This window comes from Elgaria multicarinata, chromosome 5 (assembly GCF_023053635.1).
Source record: "Elgaria multicarinata webbii isolate HBS135686 ecotype San Diego chromosome 5, rElgMul1.1.pri, whole genome shotgun sequence".
Lineage (NCBI taxonomy): Eukaryota > Metazoa > Chordata > Lepidosauria > Squamata > Anguidae > Elgaria > Elgaria multicarinata.
Window position 1 is genome coordinate 75,172,647 of NC_086175.1, and position 24,833 is coordinate 75,197,479.

The following is a 24,833-nucleotide window of genomic DNA, read 5'->3' on the forward strand; positions in this document are numbered from 1 at the left end:
TTATTGTTGATTGGATGGTGCTATGTTGACACACAGTGATGCTTTGGTCAAGCAGTGTTGTGTTTGTTTGGTTATTGTTTTGAAGTCTTACTTAAAACATGCTAATTAGGGTGCAATCCTATCTTGATAGTCAGCAGCCTTCAAAGTCAGAGACTGGTGCGCAGAAGCAATCCCTGCTTCTGTGCTCTAGCTGCCCTGCATGTTTGTCTAGATGGGCATTTTGGAGAGGGGGAAGGAAGCAGCTTCTGCGCTCTCCCTTCCTTCCCTCCTGCCCCGGCACCATCCTTTTTCCCCTTTTCGTGCTCAGTTTCTGAGTGCGGAGATGTAGCTGGTGTGATGAGAACCACACTAGCTCCAAGGGGTCGGGGATGGGGAGAACAGTTTCTGGGCTCCGAGATCAGAGCCCTTGTTCCAAACTCAGAGCCCAGAAACCCAAAAAAACCTATGGACCTTTAGACAGTTCCTAGTGGTCATAGGATTGCACCCTAAAACACATTATAGAAAACACCATGTGTGTTTTATCCATAGCATGACATTTAGGCACTATTTATTTATTTATTGTAGTTTTAAACAACCCAATAACCAAAGTTCTTTTTATATAAGTCCAGTAAAACAATATGTTGTCCTAACAGAATATGCAGTCTTTCTGCAGGATTGCCTAGCTGTTGTGGGAATGCACAGCCAACAAGGAGATACACTAACAACATTAAAAAAAGAGAAGAGAAGATAGAAAATTAGAAAAAATGGCATGGGCTGGGGCATTAGGGGCTTGGATCTTAGCACTACCAATCAAAAGACATAGTGCAGCTATTCTATCTTGCCCTCCTTACTGAACTTTGAGTGGTAAGAGAAGAGATGGAAGACATAGTGGTGGAAAACAAGGGAGGGGCACAAATGGAAAGTGACAACATCTAAAACTCACATAAAATTCCACGAAAATAATATCTTTAGGAGGAAAGGACAGAATAGCTGCTCAATGACTTTTGAGTGGTAATGCTAGGAGCCTCTGACTGGAAATACTCTATTGAACACTTGAAGCTTAAATCAGTCTACAAAGCATATGTAAATTTTTTACATTTCAGCCCCGCAAAGCTAAACCCGGAGACCACAATCACAACACTGGAGTGTGTCCGGTGTCAGTCCTACTTTGAATAGATTTATTGAAATGAATAGGAACTCGCCTCGCTTTGCAGTTTCCCGAGGGGAGAGCAAGAGAGACGGACTGCTTCCGGCTGCGGCAGCCTGCCAGCCAGCAGCGCCGAGACAGACCGAGCTTTCATCCGCCCCGCTGTACACGGCGACTGGCGGTGTTTGAGTTGATCATGGGCGCCAAACGCAAAAGCCCAGCTTCGACCAAGCAGAAGCACGAACCGCTTCCTCCTCCTAAGCGGGCCCGCACCATCGAGGCAGCGGAGTTCACCGGCACCCAGTTCAAGTCCATGCTGCGGGACCCCAGCGCCGCCATGAAGGGTGAGAAGAACCATATCTCGCTGCTGTTTCCACGTGCTCGCCAGACCGGATTGATTACGACCCCTCACTCCCTTGCTGATCCCTTTCTTCCACCCTGAGATCCCTTCTTTGAGCCCTAGGCAAGCACTGGGAACCCCTAAACCAGCCTTCCCCAGCCTGGTGCCCTCCAGATGTGTTGTACTACAGCTCCCAGCATCCCACAGGCAAGACAGCTCAAGGGCACCAGGTTGGGGAAGGTGCCCTAAGCTGATTAGTGTAGCGTCCTGCCACCCTGGGAAAGGGTGATTTCCCATATTGCTGATTTCTATAGCCGAATACTGCTCCACTCCCTCACTGATTATATTGCTCAGTATTTAAGGCGAATTAGGCACTCCATTGAGAACTTTAATTGCCCCTCCGTGTTCTCAAGCAAGATGTAAATTGAAAATATTGGGTAAAATCTAACGTAACTCCTACTTAGAGTAGACCAATTGAAATGAATAGGATTTCAGTTACTCACGAATGACATAAATCCCATTCATTTCAATGGGTCTACACGAAATAGGATTTATGTTGGATTCAAACCACCCCTCCCCCGCCCCCTCTGTCTTTCAGAGCATACCTGTAAAAGGAGAGAACTCCAATCTGCATATTGATTGTGAACCAATGGTGTTGGGGTAGTTATTATAGATTATTGTTTTTATGCCATTTTAATTTCAGTACTTCATGTTGATAAATCTTGGTAAAATAGTTAAGAGCAGAGACACCACACTGACAACAAAGGTCCGCATAGTTAAAGTAGTGGTATTCCCCGTAGTAACCTATGGCTGCGAGAGCTGGACCATAAGGAAAGCTGAGCGAAGAAAGATAGATGCTTTTGAACTGTGGTGTTGGAGGAAAATTCTGAGAGTGCCTTGGACTGCAAGAAGATCAAACCAGTCCATACTCCAGGAAATAAAGCCAGATTGCTCACTTGAGGGAATGGTATTAAAGGCAAAACTGAAGTACTTTGGCCACATAATGAGAAGACAGGATACCCTGGAGAAGAGGCTGATGCTAGGGAAAGTGGAAGGCAAAAGGAAGAGGGGCCGACCAAGGGCAAGATGGATGGATGATATTCTGGAGGTGACAGACTTGACCTTGGGGGAGCTAGGGGTGGCAACAGCTGACAGAAAGCTCTGGCGTGGGCTGGTCCATGAAATCACGAAGAGTCAGAAGCGACTGAACGAATAAACAACAAAAACTTCATGTTATTCTATCCTTGCAAGTTGTTATCATAGAAATAATTCCAGATTAAATAATGCAGAATACAAAAAGGGAACGATCCTTTATATAGTGCACTGCCTAAAATTACATGGTTGGTGTGGATGGAAGAAAGTTAGGAGATCAACCCTTTCCACAGGCAGGGATGATTGCCCACATCTTTGATGAATTAATTTTTTTTAGGATGCAATCCTATGCATATTTAGACAGAAAAAAGTCCTACAATTCCCAGTTGAAATGTGTAGGACTTTTTTCTGCCTACATATGCATAGGATTGTGCCCTTATACATTAATAATTAGTTCTCCCAGATTTACTCAGGTAATACAGACTACTGGTATAGTGGCATGCTACTATAGTGGACTGTACCAAACCTACTTTCCTCTTTGTTAAGACTGTTATAGCGGACTGTACCAAATCTACTTTCCTCTTTATTAAGACTGTTATATTTCTTTGTCAACCTTTGCTTCTGTTCCTTTCACATCACATTTCCTAGGGGTTGTATTGGTTAGATATTAATGTCAGCAGTTGGGAAGGGGGCACCAGACAGGTGTTGACTTAAGATGCAGTGTACAACCCCAGTTCAGCCATGAATAAACCAGTTGGTCTTTAAATTGGCAGTGAAGCCTGTTAAGTAGTTGGGTTGCCAGCATAATTTATTAATATGAAAAATGTAACGGCCAGCAGTTTTTGAATGAAGAAACAACTCTTTGTTTTGTTCCAGGTTTGGAAACATTTATATCCATAGCTAAATCGTTACCATCAACAGAACAGTATGATGTTGTAGAAGGATATGTAAAAGTTTCTGTTGAATGTGCAGAAATTTTAAAACTTTTGGATGGTGAAAGGCGTCCTGAAAGTGAGGTCAGTATTTCAGTTGTTGAATTTAGTATTCTACAGTTGAATCTGTACTGGGGCATGTGTTTGGTTAACAGGCATTGATTTACAGCATAAAGGCAACAACAAAAAAGAACAAATTATTTATCTAGAACCTTGCTGTTGTTAAAATAGTATTTCTTGTTTATCCCGTTTAGTGCTTCTGTATGTGAAACACCTGGCAGTTCTAATTTGTTGTCACAGTAAGCCAGCAGAATAGTTCATATTTTGTCTTGTAGGGCTTGTGGCCTATGCAGTTGTTACCCTAACTCTTGTCCCATATTCCCTTCCAATTATGCATTGGTTGCAAGAATTCTGTTTTATTTTCTCAGCCATGCTTGTGCTGTGTTTCGTACCTAGGAAAATGCTATTCTTCTTCTTACATAGACTGGGTTCAGACAACACGATAACCAATGGTGGTTTTAAAAGTCGCTGGTTGGTTATTTAACCCACCATGGGTTATCATGTTGTGTGGAAACTTTTTTTAACCAAAGCTTAGTTATTTGGCTGAAATAACCCACACAAAGAACCAACGCTGTGCAGAATTGGCTATTTTAATCACCGTTGGTTATCATGTTGTATGGCGGGCACTGTTGGTTATTTTGTCAGCCACTGAGTTGCAAGGCAAGAGTGGTCAAAGCGGTGGCTGCCGCTCTAGTCCAGCCAGCAGGATAGTTTTTTTGCAGCAATGGCTGATGGGATACTAGTGGGAAGACTGAGGGGAGGAGAGATGGCGGGGGATGAGTGAGTCAAAGTGTGGACTAATAGTCAACTCAGTGCTGATCCTAATCCACACCATGGTTGATTATTATCATGTCGTGTGGGGAGTACCCCTTAGATAAACCACGGTTGAGTTGATTATTACCCCAGCCACCCTTAACTATCGTGTTGTCCTACTGGTCCATGATCCAAACGCAGCCATTGTATTCCTTGCTATTGTGATTGCCATTATGGATATGGCTGCTCAAGTATCACAGACACCATTTGGTTATTGTCTGTTTGTCAAGGCTGAAATCCTCTACCAACTTGCTTCAGAGTAAGCCAATTGAACTCAACAAGTCTTATTTCTGAATAGGTATGTATAGGATTGCATTGTTTGTAGATGCCTACTGTCACTCTCTGTAGCTTAAGGCAGGATCTACTGTACTGCTTTAAAATGATTTATAACAGTGGTGACAACTGTTGGGGCCCAGGACACACTACACATACAGTTTTCAAAACGTTTTCAAAGTGCTATATTCTACTTGGTATAGATCTGGCCTAAGTTTTGAAACAATCTTGCAATGCTTTTTAAAAACAAATGTTCAAGATGCAGGAAAGTTATGGCTTGTCCCTTGATAACTGGCTCATCATTTCATGATTTTTTTACTGCTTAAAATTATTATGTTTCTATTTCCTTGCTGACTATGCACTTTCTCACTGTGCTGGAGCACTCACCCAGTTGTGCATTAAATAATAAAAAAACAACCCTGCAAAACTGTATTTTGCCTCCGTGCCTGGAGGGGGGCTATTATTCTACTGGCACTGGCTCTAGGATGGTGTTGGAACATTCTGCTAATTATAAAGTATTAGATCAAGTCCCCTTCTTCCTATGTTAGGTATGCATTGCATAGTTCTATGAGAATAGTTCTCCATGTGCAGAAGGGCTGCTCAAGAGGAGCAGGCAGTAATGGAGTCTTGCACACATGCTAAATCATTTTTAATACATAATTCTTTCTTTAAATGCATCATTGTATTTTACATTATGGTTTTATACTGTTGTTTTGTTTTGAATTGTCTTAATTTTGTAAACCACCCAGAGAGCTTCGGCTATTGGGCAGTATAGAAATGCAATAAATAAATAAATAAATAAATCATTACAAGGTTTAATTGTCAGTTGTGGAATATGGGTCTCCTTTATATCTAGACCAGGCATGGGGAACCTTTTTTTCCTCTCATGGCCATTGACTCTCAGAAAAAATCAATTGTGGGCCAGACATACGTAAACGGGTGGATCTGAACCTTTAGAGGTGAAAATGCAGAACAAGTCAGCTGTCAGCTGGCTTGTTCTATACCTTCAAAACTCTTTTCAGACATCAGGTAGCCCCACACTGGGCAGCCTTCCACCTGAGGAGGGATGCTTTTGAAAGTGTGGATCAGGTTGACTGCCAGTGCTCCTCACGTGGGAGACAGTCTGGCACTGAATAGCCACCTCCCTGAGGAGAGCTTTGAATGGCCAAATAAAATGAAGCAAAATGGCTGGATTTGGTGCGTAAGCTACAGAGTTCCTCACCCCTGTTCTAGAACAATGCACAATAGTATCCAAAAGTCTAGTCCTGGGGACAGCTACGTTAGGACTTATTTATTTATTTATTTATTTATTTATTTAGAATATTTATATACCGCTCCCCATTGAAAAATTTCAGAGCGGTGTACAAGATAAAATGAAAATAAAAACAGAATAAAACAGTTAAAACAAAATTTTAAAGAAGCAAAAACAGAAATCCAAGGCTGCATATTAAGGAAAGGCTTCTTGGAATAAAGATGTTTTCAGGAGGCGCCGAAAGGAGTACAAGGTTGGCGCCTGCCTGACCTCCAGAGGCAGGGAATTCCACAGGAGGGGTGCCACCACGCTGAAGGCTCTTCCTCTGGTGGATTCCAATCGGAGGATGGATCTAGGTGGAACCACCAGGAGCAGGCCCTCGGATGACCTCAGTGACCAGGCAGGTTGGTAAGGGAGAAGGCGCTCTCTCAGGCATCCTGGTCCCAAGTTGTTTAGGGCTTTGTACACAAGTACAAGAACCTTAAACCTGGCCCGGTAGCGAATAGGCAGCCAGTGCAGTTCCCTCAGCAGAGGAGTTACATGCTGGAAAGGGGCAGCTCCAGACAACAGCCGAGCTGCAGCATTCTGCACTAGCTCCAGCTTCCGGAGCAGCTTCAAGGGCAGCCCACATAAAGCGTGTTGCAGTAATCCAATCTTGAGGTTACCAATGCCTGTACCACCGTGGCCAAGCTATCCCTGTCCAGGAGAGGCCGTAGTTGGCGAACCAACCGAAGATGGTAAAAGGCACTCCGAGCCGTGGCGGCTACTTGAGCCTCCAATGACAGAAATGGGTCTAAGAGTACCCCAAACTACGAACCTGTTCTTTCAGAGGCAGAGCAACCCCATCCAGAACAGGCAATGAGCCTGTCTCCCGGACTTGGAAACCACTCACCCACAGGGCTTCCGTCTTGCCAGGATTCAGTCTCAGTTTATTGGCCTTCATCCAGCCCATTACTGAGTCTAGGCACTGGCCCAGGACCTGCACAGCCTCACCTGATTCAGTTGTCACAGGGAGATAGAGCTGTGTGTCATCAGCATATTGATGGCATTTAGCTCCAAATCTCCTAATGACCACTCCCAACGGCTTCATATAGATGTTACATAACATTGGGGACAAGATGGTGCCCTGTGGCACTCCATAGCTCAATTGCCAAGAGGTCGAGGACTGGTCACCCAATGCTACTCTCTGAAAACGACCCATAGGTAGGACCGGAACCACTGTAACACAGTGCCTCCAATGCCCATCCCACGGAGTCGATCAAGGAAGATACCATGGTCGATGGTATCAAAAGCCGCCTAGAGATCAAGCAGAATTAACAGGGTTGCATTCCCCCTGTTCCTCTCGCGATAAAGACCATAACTTCATATGGTTGCAGTCCAAAGTTCTATCCATTATAACTTATTACTGGTCTGGACCTTTTGGACTGCAAATTTTGACATAACATTTTGTGTTCTGAATTAGAGTTGACCGTTATAGAAGCAGTGTGTGTGTGAAATCTGAGCACTTGCTATATTTTTATATATCAACGCTTGCTTCCTTGTTGCAATGTAATATACTTATTTAGGATGATGGGTCTTCATCTTTTTTAGTAACGTTTGCTCTTATTCCATTTGTGTTTTAAAAAGAAGGTCTAATTAAATATTTGAATGTTGCAGATGCTGCTAATCTTTCAAGCTCTAGAAAGCATCTTGCTGCGAACGGCAAGTGATCTGTCCTATTTTCATGTTGTGGGGATGAACATAGTAAAGAAGTTGATCAATAGCTACATGAAATTAATTTATGCTGCTCTGTACTCTGAAGGTCACAGGTATGTTCACTGCAAACCAAAGGTAGAGTCTGTAGTAGTTGGCCTGAAACAGGCTTTGTTTGGAACCTCAATTAAACAATTTTTCCATTGGCTAAGTTCTTGTTTGTTTAGTCCTGAGAACAAAGCTTAGAACAGCACATAAAGAACAGACCTTGGAACAGTATACAAAGTACTCTTTATACTTGATTTAGAATTACCATCTCTCAAGGGTGCTGTAGTTTCATCTTGCATAGCAGATCCTGAATTGAGCAGGGGGTTGGATTTAGTGACCTTCAAGGGCCCTTCCAACTCTGTTATTCTATGAATGATACTTTAATTTGCCATGACCTTTCTCTGCTTCTTTTTGCTTCCAGATTTATGTATTTATGATGTGTTCTTCGTTTTATGATGATGATAATGTACATAGCTAACTGATATACCATAATAATAAATAATAGTATACTATAATAATAAATCATATAACTAAAAACCTGTTTGTCTTTAATGGTACCCCAAAATCTGCTATGGATGTGGGTTGCCACATCATTTCTAATAGCAGGGCCAGCTTTGAATCTAGAATGTAATGGGGTTTAGCCTGGAAGAGTAGTTTTTAAAGATTTGGACTATGCTCTTTAATTATGCAGCTTAAAGTGGTAATACCAAAATACATACGGTTTTTGTGTATGCATTTGGTATTGTTATATCCATGACACAGAGGGACAACTATTGCGTCAGCTCTTAAATTGTGGCTGTTATTGACCCTGTTCTGGAGAGCTGCTTTATCTGCTCATACGGAGTTGTACAATGAGATTTTCCCTGACTTTTTCAACGTTCAGTCCTTGTATTATGTTGCAAGCATTTTTGAATAGGCCCCTTGCAATGCAGTGTAGGGGTGGACTTCAGGTTGGACGAGTTGGAAGTGAGCTCCATTGCAAGTATATATCCCCCTGTGTTAATCTCCTGGTCGAATTCTTGAAGTGCATGAGATAAATATTCCTGTATTTTACTTACAAAAGAAATATTGTCATCCCACTTACAAAAGAAATATTGTCATCTCAACAGCGGAGATTATGCAAGTATCACTCCCATATATCTTCCTTTACAATGTGTCACACTGATAGTACAAGTGCTTTTCATCATAGACATAAGCAGTCGTTTGCTTGCTGTTTGTGTGGTAGCAGTTTTTCCATTGCTTTTGTTGTTGGCATATGCTTGAGTTTGTCCTTTAAACGGCAAGAAGGTCCAGCTTGCTACCATATTTATTATTATTACATTTATATCCCACCTTGTTTCTCCAAGGAATTCAAGGTGGCTTACGTAATCCTCCTCTCCATTTTATACCCACCACAACCCCCCTATGAGGTAGGTTGGGCTGAGAGTCAGTGACTGGCCCAAAGTCTCTCAGTGAGCTTCATGACCGAGTGGGGACTTGAATCTGCATCTCCCGAGTAGCATTCCAGGTCTTGAACCACTACACATTACTGGGTTGAAAGCATTTCCCAATTTAGTTGTCTCAAAACTTGACTAGCATGCAGAGTTTGATTTCCGTGGTTGTGGTTCTTATTCAGGCTTAGTCTCTAATAGGATGCATTGCAATAATCACGTTCCCTTTACATTTGGCAGTGAATATTAAGAAAGAGTTAACTAGTTCAATAATTATTACATGGTAAGTTCAATAACATAATGCTGTAACATTGGTCAATATTGCCTCATAGCACTGATGCAGGGCTGAGGGTGAGAGAGACGTGTGATGAATTCATGGCTGTGATGCAGTGTTGGACTGTACATCACTATGCTACTCTTTCTCTTAGTTTCATAGCAAGAAAGATTCTCCAAACTCATCAGACATTGTCTAAATAAACAAAGTAAAGTGGCTTAAGTTCTATGTGTATTAAAGGAAATTTGAGCTCCTTTCCCCCCTTCCCTGGCTTTCCTTAGTTACGCGCTTTAGGGACACCATTGTTTGTTCATTCCTTGTTCGCGCAAGCCCTCTATACATGAGAGAGATGGAGCATGTGTGTGGCATAGTAAATAACTTATATATGCTTGGAGTGACTGGATGCTGCAGGACATCTGCTGCAAATGACATGTTTTTATTTCAAAGATGTCAGTTCTCACTTCTTAATTTTGTTGGTTTGCCTCTGTAGTGTTTAAACAATGTTCGCTCTCCTGCTTTATTTATACAGAATGTCTCGCCTGTGCCTCACTTTGCTATCAGCGATGGTGACGCAGGGGCCAGATGCTGCAAGGGATATCTACAGCCACTTCGATTTCAATAATAAATTCCTACCTAGTTTAGTGAAGAAGAGGGATTATAAGGTAAGAGAACGAAATCTGCAATGACTGATGGCTCGACAATGCTTGTTTTCTCTGATGTTCAAAGTCAACTTGGGACTAAAAAAACCCAAGTGTCCTATATTTTTTATCTATGAGGTTACTGCTGTTTCTGTCTATCACAGAGAGCCTCATAGATGATGATGTTGATGATGATGATGATGATGATAATATAAGAATACATTAGTGTAAGACTTATTACTTGAGATCTACCAGACTGATTTTGCTTACTTTTTAAACTGAAGCTTGGGTAGGGTAGACATGGAGAAAATTTTGAAAGTTCGAAAAAGTTCAACACTCAAGCTTTAATAGCCATGCAGTATGTTTCCAGACCTGCCCAGGAGCCTGAGGCAGATGGGAAATTAAGGCTCCCACGTAGCTCCATGCCACACAAGTAGAAAAACACAGGTGGGGTTAGAGGGAAGACCTTGGGCTGTACAAGTCGAGTCCGCTCACGAAGCAGCCATGTTAGTGTCAGGGATGGTGGTGGAGACGGAGCAAACACGCTAAGGCAGCAGTGGGAAGCAAGTGGCCCTAGGAAAAGCCTGGTTTTAAAAAGTGGGGAAAACGGGAAGGAGGTGGGCCTGAGGCCTGAGGGAAAGAAGTGAATGTCATTCAGTGGCAACAGGTATAAGGAAGCAACACAAACTCCTCGATTGTGTTGTAGGAAAATAACCTCCATACATCTTCTGGAGGAAATAGCGGGAACACTGTGTTTCTCCCTCAGACTACTAATGCGCATGATGACATGAGCTTTTACATTAGTTATTATTATTACATTACATTTATAACTTCCTTTTTTTTCCTTTCGCAAGGGACCAAAGGAGGACATGGTCCTCCTTCTCTCCATTTTATCCTCATAACAACCCTATAGGTTAGTCTGAGAGTCAATGACTGGTCCAAAGTTACCCAGTGTCTTTCATGGCCAAGTGGGAACTAGAATCCGGATCTCCCGAGTCCCAGTCCAACACTCTAACCAATACACCACAACTGGCTCAATGACAAATTATGGGAGATTAATTACAGCTATTCATTTACTGTGATTATAATCAGATATATTTCATATCAGCGGCAGTTCCAGTCCAAAACTCCAACCACTACACCACGCTGGTTCTCGTCGTAAACTATTTTTTACAGTATAAGTTGTAAAAAGCAGTTTTTGAAAATGCACTTAAGATATGCATATTTGTGGATAAAGGCTGCACGTGCTTGTAAATAAGCATATTCCATATTTGTGTGGTATTTCTCACCAAAGAGCCTCACAAAATCTGAAAAATGTGCAAAGCACGCAATCGATAAGAGAGACAGACTACCCAATCTGAGATGAGGCTGAGGCTGAACATTCTTCGGAAAGGGCCATAACTCAGTGGTAGAGCACATGCTTTGCAGGTTTAGTCGATGGGAGTTTCATTGAGAGGATCTTGGGTAACAGGGCTGGTCAAGTCCTCTGCCTTAGACTTAAGAACATAAGAAGTGCCAGGTTGGATCAGACCAAGGGTCCATCTAGTCCAGCACTCTGTTCACACAGTGGCCAACCAGTCATCAGCCAGGGATGAACAAGCAGGACATGGTGCAACAATACCCTCCCACCCATGTTCCCCAGCAACTGGTACACACAGGCTTATTATCTCAAATACTGGAGATAGCACCCAACCATCAGGGCTAGTAGCCATTGATAGCCTTTGCCTCCAGGAATTTATCCAACCCTCTTTTGAAGCCATCCAGATTGGTGGCCATCACTATGTCTTGTGGTAGTGAGTTTCATAATTTCTGCTGCTAGTAAGTGTAGACTAAGGGTTGGAAACCTCCACCCCCCATGTTGTTGGACTTCAACATCCTTCAGCTGCAGTCAGCATGACCAATGGTCAGGGATGATGGGCATTGTAGTCCAACAGCATGGCCACAAGTTCCCTGATGTAGACAATACTGGTTTTGATGGATGAGTGGTCTACTCCGTACAAAATAGCTTCATGTGTTCTAAGATTTATGCATCCTGTTCTTAAAATTTCACCTATGTTGCTAGCTAGACTTGTCTGAAAGAATAACACAAAGTATGCTTTAATATGGCACTCAGCGTGCTTTTTAAATGAAAATGCTAGGAAACCACAACAGCCAAAGCCTTTGCACATATCCAGGCTGCTGCAGAGGCAGCAACAACCCTGCCATAAAGTGAGTCTGAGATTCTGATGGATGGTAAAACACGAAAGCCAACCTATCTTATTAAATATATCAAACATACACAAATATTCCTGTTGTTAATAGTCTGTGAATAGTGTGTTTAAAATTGCAATCGTGTTCTTTTTTTATATGTATGTAATATGTTTTACAATTGTTGTAATGAGTTGGCATTTCGGTTTAATGTATATGCTGATTAACTGTTAACATTTGTTTAGGGCAAACCAGATGTCCGTATGGCATATATCCAATATGCCCTTTCCTTTTTAATTGCTGGCGACAACACAATCCTTATGCAAGTCCTGGAGTTAAAAGGTATTTTGCCAGTATTGTTTCTTAAGGGCCTAAGGGCGCAATCCTATGGGATGTGCCCCGGCTACTCGTTAGCCTCCAAACTTGGAGGCTTATGAGTATCCAATGTAATGTAATCAAGAGATAAAAGAATTGATAACAAATTTGTTAACAGCTGCTAGATTAATGATATCCAGGAACTGGAAGGTTCAAGGGGATTATCATATAGAAGACTGGTACAAAGAAATATGGGATATTGCTATTAACGATAAATTAACATGTAACATAAGACTCAGAAGAGGAATGATAAAAACGAATGATTTTGAAATAATATGGAAACAGTTTTTGGACTTTGTATTATTAAAGGGGAGAGGGAAAACACCTCCAGAGGAAGTAATGAGATTTTGGAAATCAGAATAAGATCCCTAGGTTGAGGGAGCACGTTAATGTTAATCAATGATTAGATTAAATGGAATTAAGTTAAAATATATGTTTATTAATTTGTTTAGTATGTATTATGTATTATGGGGTAGTATTTTATACTGTATTGTTTGTTGTTTGGAAGTTTAGAAAATAAAAAAACGATAAAAAAACCCACGAGTATCCAATGTAGACACTGAGGTGCCTGGCGCCTCCTGCTCTGTGTTTTAGCTAGACGGGCAATTTTGCCCATCTAATGGAGGCTTCAGGGAGGAAAGGAGGCCGGGGATGGCCAGGGGTACCTTGTGGTCCCACGTCCTTAGTCTCCTTTCCTCCCAACCTCAGAGAATGCCTTCTTTTCCCCATCTCTGTGCTCCATTTTGCAAGTGCGGAGAGGTAGCCGCCACAGCTCTCTCTACGCTGGGGTGAGGGGGAGAGGAGTAAGGCAGGGAGTACAGGCTCAGAGCCCTGTCTGAGAGCTTGGAGCCAGAGGATATTGGTTTGCTTCCTAAGTCACGACTTCGATTAGTAAAATGGAATGTCCATGGGTGCCTAAATTCATTGGCAGAAGCTCCAGAAAGGAGTTGCTCTTTTTCCTTTGCCCGTGTCTTGTGTTCCACAAGCTTAGCTGTCAAGATATGTGAAGGGAAAACTTTGCAAAGCCAATGTTACTATTCGTATTCACAAGGCAGGAATTAAATAAGCCCTCTCTTAAGTTTTGGAATAAGTGCCTGAGTTGTTTAATCACTGAAGGCATAAGGAGAGGCCTGGGGGCTATGCTGTAGGCTGGATGGCCCCTTCTCTGGGTATTTGTCTCTCCATATGATAGATATTTCTTTAAAAAATGAGTTCATAATGTCAGTTGCCCTTGCTATGACACATGTTCATTATTTATTCTGGGTCTATTCACTTTTGGTTCACCTTACAGACAAAACATACTCTTCTATATCAGTGGCAATACTTTCTGAAACTGATTTCATTTTTTTAAAAGTGCTTGCTGTCTCTCAATCATGGTTTTAACGTTTTAAAATGGCTTATAGACTTCATTCCAGATATTTTAAGAACTGGATTAAAGGAAGATAGAATTTCTACAATTAGCCTTCTACTTTCCACATTGGCAACTAAGGTACACCCTTGAAATGACTTTGTCCTTAACATCTTCTTTGACTGATGAAAATCGCTTTTCTGTGGTTTTCCAAAAAAATCTCCACTTACCAATTATTGATATTTTGCTGCAGTTTGGGGTTTGTCAGCATTTCTGTTATGGGCTTTTCCTTTGATCATAAAATGCTCTTAAGAGCTGGAATCTATAATTTGTTTGTTTAGCAGAGTTTTTAAGAAACCAAGAAACTGATTATGCAAACTGATGATACATCCTTTGCATGGTGTAAGTGAGATAGCAATGAGGGCATAAGAATTAATTGTTTTATGACATTGTAAAAATTCCTGTAGAAATAACTGGATACTTACAGCCTTTCCTAAGTCTCTGAAGTATTCCATTTCCAGAGGGCGAGCATGTTAGTGTGTTGCAGCAGAAACAGCAGCTGACACCTTTAGGACTCTCTCGCTCAATGTATTTCAGTGTATTGTTTAGTAGGTATGAAGATATAGGATAGTATCCAATTGTGTCACTCTACTAGCACACATGACATTGTGCTAGCAGAAAGTAGGTTCCAAACTATGTGCAAGAAGAGAATCCAACTAAAGTTACGTTTGTACATGTGGTTGCCCATTATGCTTGCTCAACCAATTGTGCAACCGGTTGAGCAGCGATAATGTGCAACTGCTTGCACAACAGAAAGATTCTGCAGAACTCTGCTAGAGGTATTTAAGTTTGCGGAATGACACCATTGGATATTGCCCATAAACGTTACATTGGAGGACTGAGCTAGATCATCCACGTATGTTCTGGAAGATGAACCTATGGGATCATGGTGCCATCTAATAGGGAACCAGAACTCAATGACAGCAATGATTTTGATATTCTCATAGAGTCATAGAATAGTAACGTTAGAAGGGGCCTATAAGGCCATCAAATCCAACTCCCTTCTCAATGTAGGAATCCTCCTTAAAGCATACCTGACAGATGGCTGTCCAGCTGCCTCTTGAATGCCTCTAGTGTGGAAGAGCCCACTACCTCCCTAGGCAATTGGTTCCATTATCATGCTGTCAGAAAGTCTTTTTCAATTTTGTCACTATATTTATGTCCTTATGCCCCAGAACTGTTATTTTTAAAAGGATACTGTTGTTTTTATGCTGTTGTTTTTATGGTTTTGATGGTTTTAAATTGTGTATTTTTTTTAATGTTTACTATTTTTAACTTTTGTAAACCGCCCAGAGAGCTTTGGCTATGGGGCAGTATATAAATGTAATAAAAAATAAAAAAATAAATTAAAGACTGCCCCTTTTTTGTGATTTTAAAAAATAAAAGTAGCCTTTTGGAACATTAAATAATGACTTCATCATATTTTGTTGATGTTTTTCAGTGCGTAAATATTATGGCACAATTAGGCTTCCTGTCCCTGGTGATTTGGTTTGCCTTTATTACTGTATCCATCCCCAATGTGTAACTTTAGTCTTTAGGAAGTCTATTCTGCTTTGTTAATGGAGAAGGACAATAAAAAAGTCTGCATTTTTCTGCTTTACACTTGAAATTTAACAATGTGTGTTGTATTATTTCTAGGTAGTTCACAATAAAAATATCAGTAAGACACAGAAGGTGCGTTTTTTTACTGTTGAAGTATTGAACCACATTGCTTCACTCTATCGTTGGAATGGAATCCCAGATGTCAGCACTGAAGATGTCAAGGTATACCAATGCCTCCTTGTATATTCCCTGAAGGAAAAAAGAAAGGCCATGCTCAACCCCACCTAAGGTGAAATTATTTTACCTGTGTAAGGAGTAGTAATTTGTTAGTGGAGAAAATGGTACCCATTTTTTTCCAGTCTAAGCAGCTGCCGAAAGTTGTAAATACCACAGTTGTAATACCAGAGGAACTGAGTATCATAGAATCATAGAATAGCAGAGTTGGAAGGGGCCTACAAGGCCATCGAGTCCAATCCCCTGCTCAATGCAGGAATCCACCCTAAAGCATCTCTGACAGATGGTTGTCCAGCTGCCTCTTGAATGGCTCTAGCGTGGGAGAGCCCACAACCTCCCTAGGTAACTGATTCCATTGTCACTTCTCCACTACCTTTTCCTAAACCAGCATATTTGCGTTGAACAGAGGACTTCTATAGCTTTACATTGGGCCACTTTGCATGACGTGGTGGCTTATCATGAGGTAATTAACCCACAATTAGCCATGGCGTATGCAGCTGCCATTTTGAATATGCAACCTCTGATAGATGTGATTGGGAGTTGTGGCATGTCATGCAAATCCAGCCATCATGGGGATTAATTGGGGATTAATAACCCACACGTAAACCCAACTACTAATTAGGGGTTGTGTGGATTGTTTAATCCTCGATTAACCCACGATGGCTGGGTTTGCACAACAAATTGCAGCTCCAGATTGCTCCCAGTTGGAGGGTACATATTCAAAATGGTGGCTGCACAGTCTATGGTTAATTAGCCTAGGATAACCATCCCTGTTGTGCGAATTGGATTGGTGTTGCATTGGCCAGTTTTGCTCCCTTGCATTCCCTCCACTCTGAGAATCTGCCAAGTGTACTTTAGTCTTAGGGCTCCATTTGTCCTAGGAATATGACAGTGGGTCAGACTGCCTAGCCCAGTATTCTGCTTTCCAGGGACTGAGGCAGGGGCCTTTCACATTATGTGCTACCTGTTCCTTTTAACAGGAAATGTCGGGAATAGAAACAGGGAACTTCTGCCGGCAAATCATGTGCTACATCACAGCCCTAAGGCGCCTTCCTTTTTGAGTGTACTGAATAATTCAGCTTTAAATAAATAAACTTTAATTTCTCCCCCAACATTTCCATTCTTTGCAGGCCTCCCAGGATCCTGAAGAGGCAGGAAAGGTCCTTGTGAGAGAGCTGGTCCATAAGTTTTTAATGGATCTCTGTTGTTCTCTGAAACATGGCATTAACTTTTATGATCCGAGTCTTGGCACATCTGGCAGGTAATGTGTTCAAGTGCTTAAAAATCTGATTATTATTTCCCCCCAGTTCTGTTCAGGCTTAGAGCTAAATCATTTGAAGTATTTTCTTCAGTCTTGCATTTCTTTTGTGAACTGTGGAGGGAGTGTTGAAGCTCCATTCCATATAAAATGGAGGGATTGGTGTAGTAAGACTTCCATGTCTTGGCTTCCTCATATAGAAACACAGCTCCAGGGGAGGCCATCATCATGCATTGGGATCTACTCCCACCCTTGATTCATTGTGCATGACTGCGTTCTGGCAACTTCTTAGCTGCCCTTCCAGTGCCGTATTTCTTTATTCCCTCAGCTTCCTGGCAAGTCTCTACTCCATAGCAGGCAACATCTGTAGTCTCTATATGAAACCAAAGTGGGTTTTGTGGGCTTTGTAGATGTTGTCATAATTGTAGGCATCTTTGCTTTGATTTAAATGTAGAGTGGGCTGACTGGGCCTTATTTCCCCTAAGGTAGTTGCAGTTATCAGATGGTAGCCTACTTAGTTGGTGGTTCCAAGAAATGTTGGCCTTTGGCTGTGAGAGAGTTTTCTACAGGCGTAGGCAGTAGCCCTTCATAGAAGAATGGTTTACCTGTTGTAAGTGTCTTATTTTATGAATGTGTCTTATTTTATGAATGGTCTTATGCTTGCAGAGAAAAGCTTAAAAATAGGATGCCAGTGAGGTAAAAAGGTAATCAAAATGTATTGGGTTGGAACCAGACCTAGTCATACTGCAAGAAGACCCACTGAAATCAGTGGGGCTTAAGTTAGTCATCAGGAGTAATTTTACTCTCATTGATGTCAGTGGGCCTACTTGAAGCATGGCTAAGTCTGGATCCAACCTATTGTCTTTTGATTCCAAAGATCATAGGATGTCTTGACTTTGAGGGGCAGACTTATAATGAATTTTCATAGTACCTGGGCTACCTGACCCAAATTCCCAGTTGATAAGAGCCCTATTCAGGCATTCAAGAAAAGGTTAAAATCAATGTGCTCCTTCTCATGCATTGATTTGAAGCCTTTTTTAAACACCTGAATAAGCTATTATTATTATTATTTTGCAAATAAAATGGAATAAAAAGTATGTTTCAGTTTGTTTATCTGAAATGCCTAAATTAGATTAAAATCCTATAATTTCAGTGGCTGTTTTTGGTTCTCCCTGTCAAAAGCAACAGAGCTGAATTTAGACTCTTGTTACAAAACTGGCCTCCCTCCCTACAACCTCATCACTAGCTTCATGCACCTAAGGGAACTTTGGAAGTTTGTTTCTCGAACAGCAACTCCCCTTGGTCCATGGCAGGCCTCTTTTGAAACTGAGGAAAGTTTGAAAAGCAGTTGGAGAAAAGGATGAGGGGTCTGACTGTCAAAGGAAAACATCAGAAATTCCTCTGAGCATTTTCAAGCCCCCCAGGTAGCTCTTTGGATCCAGGCCACTGTTAGCATTTGTATTTTTACTGTAAACTGACAGGTGCCACTCTAGTGATTATCCTTTTCAACGTCTGTCTTTATTAGAGGAGGGAACTTGGTACTTCTGCGCTTTCTCCTGTGTCTAAAGACTGCTGTAGAAGATGAAATGGTTGCTGATCTCATGGTGAACATTTTCAAAGTGTGCCCAGATTTGCTGAACAGATACTTTAAGGAGTCCCAGTATTCTTTTGTTCCCAGACTAAAATCAACTTGGCTAGACAATATGAAATTGCTGAGGAAGGTAAGAACACTATAAAATATACCTTTTGTACATGAAAATGACCTTTACCCACATTTCTACTGTTATTGAGATCATGGTAATTTAAGTGTAATGTAACATGTAGTTATATTTGGCGAGGAATAGTAAAACAGGTCACTTCAATTAAGGATCTGTTCAGGCATCACTGTGAAGAGATCTCAGTCAAAACCTTGGGCCCTCTTGCTGTTCTTCTACACCTTCTCACCACGTGAGTAGATAATGTCTCATGCATTTGCTAGACATGGCATTTCTCTGGGTCCCCGCACCTCTCAAGATCTATTCCTGAAAAGACTGCAAGGGGTTTTGTTCTTGTAGCATCTGAGAGATGCTGCTGTCAAATAGAGACGGTACAGATTACATCAGATATTACTTCCTAAAGGCAGGAAAGAGGGAGCCTAAGACTCTTACTAGGTTCAGATTTACCCATGGGAAGTAATATCTGAATAGTTCCTCAATCTTGTGGATGCTGTTGAGTAGAAATTAACCACATCTACCCATCAACGTGTTGCCATGAACTGCAGAGGGCTGAATGTAATGGAATTCTGTATCCATTCTGCAAATTCCTATTTGATTAAATTATGCAAATTAATATTAAGTTATGAATGATCTCACTGCGTTCCCTTCTCCCAGTATGCAGGTGGCCACATTTTGCACCAGTTGAAGTTTCCAAACTGTCTTTTAAGGCAGTCCCATGTAGAATGCATTAGAGTAGTCCAGACAGAATGCCAAGTACATGGATAACCGAGATATCCAGATAGATAACTTCCCAGATAACCAGATAGATAACTCTCCAAATAGGGCTGCCTAAGCAAGGACATTTGACATATGTGGAATGTATCAGCAGTTCTGACAGTAAGTAGGAATCAAGATGGTAATGTGTGGGTAGCTACATTTGTTCTTGTACCTTTTCGTGGTCTTAATTGCTGTTGTCTCCTCTTAGTTCTTCAGAAAGAGTACAGTATTAACTCAAAACAGGTGATTAAATAGCGGCCAATATATAATTATATTTCCTTGTGTTTACTGAATTCCTGCATCACAGTCTATTATCAGGGTTGCCTTATACAGGTTGCTAAAGAAACTGTTGTACGACTGAAAGGCTTTTTGGGTTAAAAATCATTTATTTGGTGTAAACTGATTTAGTGCTAAGTGTTACCAGTTATAGTTGTAGAAAATGTGGTGTTTTGTTTTTCTAAAATAGATTATATCAATACTGGTACATATCCTTTATTCCTGATACATCCCTCTGAATGCTTGGAGAAAAAGGAATTCATAAACATGAAAAAATATCTTTAAAGCAGTATGACATATCTTATTACTCAGAACTTGTTATCAACAATGAAGAAATTAGATGGCAGTGATTTAATTATAAAGTGTAACAGTGGGTTTTCTCTTAATTAAATACTTAATTGTCCTTCACACAAAGGACTTTTAAGTTGCAATATTGGCAAGAACAGATACGCCATGAGAAGGTGAAGGAGGCCAAAACTGTTGATGGTTTTGGGATGGTAATAGTTTGTTTCATTTTGATTTGTGGGGCTGGGTGTTTCAAAAGTAAATGGAGATGTAAAGTGAACGATAAGGTAAACTTAATAAAAATGTCTCTTATTTGATAAATAACAACAACAATAATTTTATTGTAGTCATTAGACCATTCCAGCAAAAGTTACATACAAAAGGACTGAGCATACATTTAGCTATTAAAAAGACAAGTAATCATAGAGGATCTAATAGAAATGGCCGAGTTCAAATAAATATTGAATTAATTTTGAAAAATCAGTTATGTGAAAAATATTTCCCCCACCCACCCCAACATGAAGTACGCTTCTTACAGGCACAGAAATGCCTTAAAGGATCTTGTCTTTCCTTTATGCTTCTCAACTTAAAATATTTGAGCAGTGTATACATTACTTTGAGTATACGAATTGCATGAATAATAGGCAGGCACACTATTGCTGTCGTGCATTCATGCATGTGTACATTTATTTATTTTATCAAATGAATGTAATGTTGTTTTGTCCCAAATAAGCCCTAAAAGTGGCTTGTGTTAAAATATAATTGAAAAAGTAAACAGCGCAATGAATTCCGTAAAATAATAACAGATAAAATAGGAAAAGCAGCAACTCATAATATCAGCAGTGTTTGGATAGTAGTAAATTGTTTTGAAGTTTCACTTTAAAATGGAAAAAGGACTAATGTGTGTACGGCAAAGTATGCTGTGCAACTTTTACGAACGGCCAGATGTTTGGACTGCAATGACTGAATTCTGCCATAAGAAGTAGGAAAAGGACTGTACTTTGTGAAAGTTGTTGTTGTTATTATTTATATAGCACCGTCAATGCACTTTCCATAATAAATGTGTTTGTCTTTAAGGTGCCGCAAAAGTCTTTATTGTTTTTGCTGCAATAGAGTGATGTGGCCACGTGTGTGTGTGTGTGTGTGTTTGTGTGTTGGCACTAGAAAGCTCCCTGCTCCCCCAACCCTTTGTGTGCCATTCTTGGGCTACATGGAGACTTTTTCCCAGGGCAAGAATGCTAATGTGGGTTTGGATTGGTTTTCAATGCCAGATCAAGGAGAGGAAGGTCCCCTAGGAACTAGCAGCTGAATACTGCTTTTATTTACCTTCTAGAGGGCTGTTTTTTCCCCTGCACTATGTAATTATTAACTGTAGGACCATAGTAGCGCCTTCCTAATTACATTTAAATCTACATCAATTTCCCCATTTTAATGGCATATACTGCCTGTCTTGTAACTTTCCTTCCTTCAGTGTGCAAGTGGGCATTTAGAACTGTTTTATCGTTATGGGTCCAGTTGATTTGGTTGCAGAGACCATGGTCCTGTTAGTACTGTCTAAAAATATGTGTGTTTTCTTTTAAAATTTCAGATCTATGAGGCTCAGCCGGAGGTTTCCAATGCTTTTAAAACTACAGAGTTTATTCCCCTTCCTAGATTGCTTTCGATGGTTATGGTGACAACCATTCCAGCAGTGTGTAATAAAGCCATGTTCACCCAAGGGTTAAATGTAAGAACTTCTTTTTATAAACTAAGTTGTGGGCTGTTCCCTGAAATTCCCCTTGCTGGCACTATTCTTTTTAAAGCACATCTTCTGCTGAAATCTATAGCAGTTACAGGAACACATTGGCTGCATATATGTGGTTTAGCATTACGAGAACAAGATGGTGCTAGCCTTAGTCTCCCATGCTTCCACTCCCACTCCTCTGTGCAGCCCTGAAGCTTTTGTGTTCAAAGAATCCCAGTTTGGCATTACCCGAAACCCAGACAAATTGTGGTTAGCCTTAACTATGGTTAACTAAAAGAAACTAACTTTAAACCATGATTTATGAACCTGGCTTGTTTTAGTAAACCGTAGTTAAGATTAATCAAAATTTGGCATTACATCCAAACTTTAAAGTGTGGTTAATCAAAAACTAATCAGAGGCTTCCAGTCTTTCTCGTGGGAACAGGAGAGAGGGAAGGGGAATAACACGGAAGCCTGAGACTTGCACAGGCCCATTTTTGTAATGCTAAATCACTGCTCAGTGCTACATATGAATACAGCTATGTTGTAAATAGAGAAGCATTATTTTAGGCAAAAAAAATAGCCTTCTGTTTAACTTTTTTAAAAAAGAACAGAAGCAGTTTTATCTTGGGGTCTGAGCAACAAAATTAGCTATGTGCTTTTGCTTTGTTTAACTACGCACGTTTGAAGGAATTGATCATTTCTCTGGGCAGTATCCAATATTGTGCTTCCTCTGGTTGCACTGTGTTCACAGGACCCACTGCTTGCACAGCAGGAACTGGTGCTTCCAACAGTAACTCCAGAAATTAGTGGAAATGTTCATTTCTGTAGGGGATAGGTCAGCAGAACTCCCTTCTGCACACTCCACTGAGTTGCTCTGTTTCATGGGGTTTTTTTTTTAATGGGTTAAAACTCTGGGTTGTTCCTTCCTCAACAGCCCAGAGTTCCAGGTTCACACGTCACCGAGCACAATCCAGGAACAGGGCCATTCCTGGGTTGTTTTCTAAGCCAGAAAGGAAGTAGAAGTGGCGAGCAGTCAGGTGGCAGAACACGTGGCCCCGACTACCAGTGGGTTAAGCAAGCCATGATTAGTTGTTACATGTGTCCTTGAAGACGGCAATATGCTGAAATACATCAGGCATATTACATCTTAACATATTTTTTCAAGCACAATTTTAAGACATTGGATCTTTTTCCGTTTCCGATCTCTTTGATGCCCCTCCCTTTTTTCCCCACCTTTTCTTCTCTCTCTTTAGGTGTCTTCTCTTTTTCCATTAGGTTGCTATAAGTACATTTTCAGTTTATTCTTCTTTTATTGTAGATAGCTAATAAAACAGTGAAACATACAATATTTTCACTTCTATCAACGGTTCTGAAAAGAGCACTGAAAAACATTGAGTATTGTCTGAATGAGAAGATATGGGAAAAGTCAGAAATCTATACACCATCCATCATGCAGGAATTTGTGCAGCAATACAAAGAAGCGCTTAGCAAGGTACAAAGTAGTAAAACTGAATGGTATAGCGTTGCAATTTGTGGAGCAGAAAATGCTTCAGTGTGCTCAGGTTCTTTTCCTCTTTTTGTGTATCCTGGTAACTGTGGAGATGAATATCCAGAGGTATTTATATTGTATTTTTTCTTCTTAGTACATTGATTTATATTTTATGGGGGAGGTTGTGTTTATAATATGAAGACTTAGTAGGTTAAAGGTGGATATGAACATTTTAAATTATGTGAATGTATTTCATGAAATTGTTTCTATGCTATGTGCTAGTCTTGGCCAATAAAAGCTATTAGTAGATAAATTAAACTAGAATTTCTGTAGCCAGCAACTTGGAGAGTTAAGTCTGAAAGCCTGAAGGAACACAAGGCTGTCAGTTATGGGGAATTGCTCTGACATTTCAGCAGGTACTTTTAAGACCTGGTTCTCACATTATGGTGGCAATTCCTGGGTTGCTTAGGATGTTTACTGCTGTTGCTGTTTTTATTGTGTTTTTATTACCATATCAGTTTTTATTATGAGTTTTATGGTTGTACGCCACCTTGGAAGGGCTTCTGCCCTGACAAGAGTTCAATAAATATTTGTAATAAATGAATTAAATGAGCTGTGCATTAGTTGCTCCCGCTTTCAATGAACAACCCAGAAGCACACAATTCCTAGAATGCTTTGTTATGTGTAAATCCAGAAACTCTGTGTTTATGGTTTGAACCACCCACAGTTAACCCAACAATTTCCTTAGTCCACAATTGCCCATAGTCCAGGACAGTCTCTAAATCCTTGGTGGAGCCTTTTTGAGGGGGTGCCTGACGTGGGTAGGAGGAGCCAGGGAAGTCCTCTTCTGGCAGCACACTGGATAGACTGTTACTCATATTGTATTGTTAGAGATAAGGTAATGGTTTTTGTTTTCCTTGAACTGAAATCTCTCCATTTTGAATCTCTGAATTGAGAGCTTAACACCTTTGGGAACCCTTGAAATAAACTAACTCTACTTTGAAATACATGTGCTAGGAATAATGTGCAAGCTTTGGTAACTGCTGTATAATTAATTTTTAAAAATATGATTGAAATATAAGCCGTTACATTTAAACTTGCCTCTGACCAGCTGAGGTGAATCATTCTAGCAGAGATAAATTGAAATAGCCCTTCCACAGCAAAAATTGTTCCTTGGATTTAATCATTACTTTGTAATCCAGGCTTTCACAAAAGTTAATGGCTGCTAATGTTTTGTATGACTTTGTAGAAGATGTTCCGTCTTTGCTCCTACTGCTTTACAAATAATTCTTCACAGGCATATTCTGATGCCAAAAGCATTGTATAACAGTATTTATTAGCTGATGGCTGTCTTGTTTAAAAACCTAGCTTTTGCCAGATATGACTAACATAGTCGCCGTCTGGCAGTCGCTTCTGAAGCAAGAGAAGGAACAAGATGGACAGAAAGGGAGACGGGAAGATGCTGCTACTATTGTGGAGGAAACAACGGAGGTCAACGCAACAAGTGGAGAGCATGGTAGGAAGACTTTAGTCATCTTCTCCATCGTGCAGGAGAACAGGGGCTATGAATGATTCATTACTGATGATTCACTGTGGCTCTGTTCTTCTTTCA

The 24,833-nt window shown here is 40.7% G+C and overlaps 1 protein-coding gene across 1 annotated transcript in view; it reads left to right on the forward strand.

Moving 5' to 3' along the window:
- The first annotated feature begins 1,292 nt into the window (after positions 1-1,292).
- URB1 (URB1 ribosome biogenesis homolog) overlaps positions 1,293-24,833 on the forward strand; it is a 69,522-nt gene continuing 45,981 nt past the window's right edge. Inside the window, exons 1-12 of the mRNA XM_063126689.1 lie at positions 1,293-1,470; positions 3,435-3,574; positions 7,545-7,696; positions 9,862-9,994; positions 12,403-12,499; positions 13,936-14,021; positions 15,579-15,704; positions 16,847-16,977; positions 18,500-18,695; positions 21,595-21,732; positions 23,051-23,224; positions 24,590-24,737. Coding sequence (XP_062982759.1) covers positions 1,323-1,470; positions 3,435-3,574; positions 7,545-7,696; positions 9,862-9,994; positions 12,403-12,499; positions 13,936-14,021; positions 15,579-15,704; positions 16,847-16,977; positions 18,500-18,695; positions 21,595-21,732; positions 23,051-23,224; positions 24,590-24,737 — 1,669 coding nt within the window. The 5' untranslated portion in view covers positions 1,293-1,322. The remainder of the gene's footprint in view (positions 1,471-3,434; positions 3,575-7,544; positions 7,697-9,861; positions 9,995-12,402; positions 12,500-13,935; positions 14,022-15,578; positions 15,705-16,846; positions 16,978-18,499; positions 18,696-21,594; positions 21,733-23,050; positions 23,225-24,589; positions 24,738-24,833) is intronic.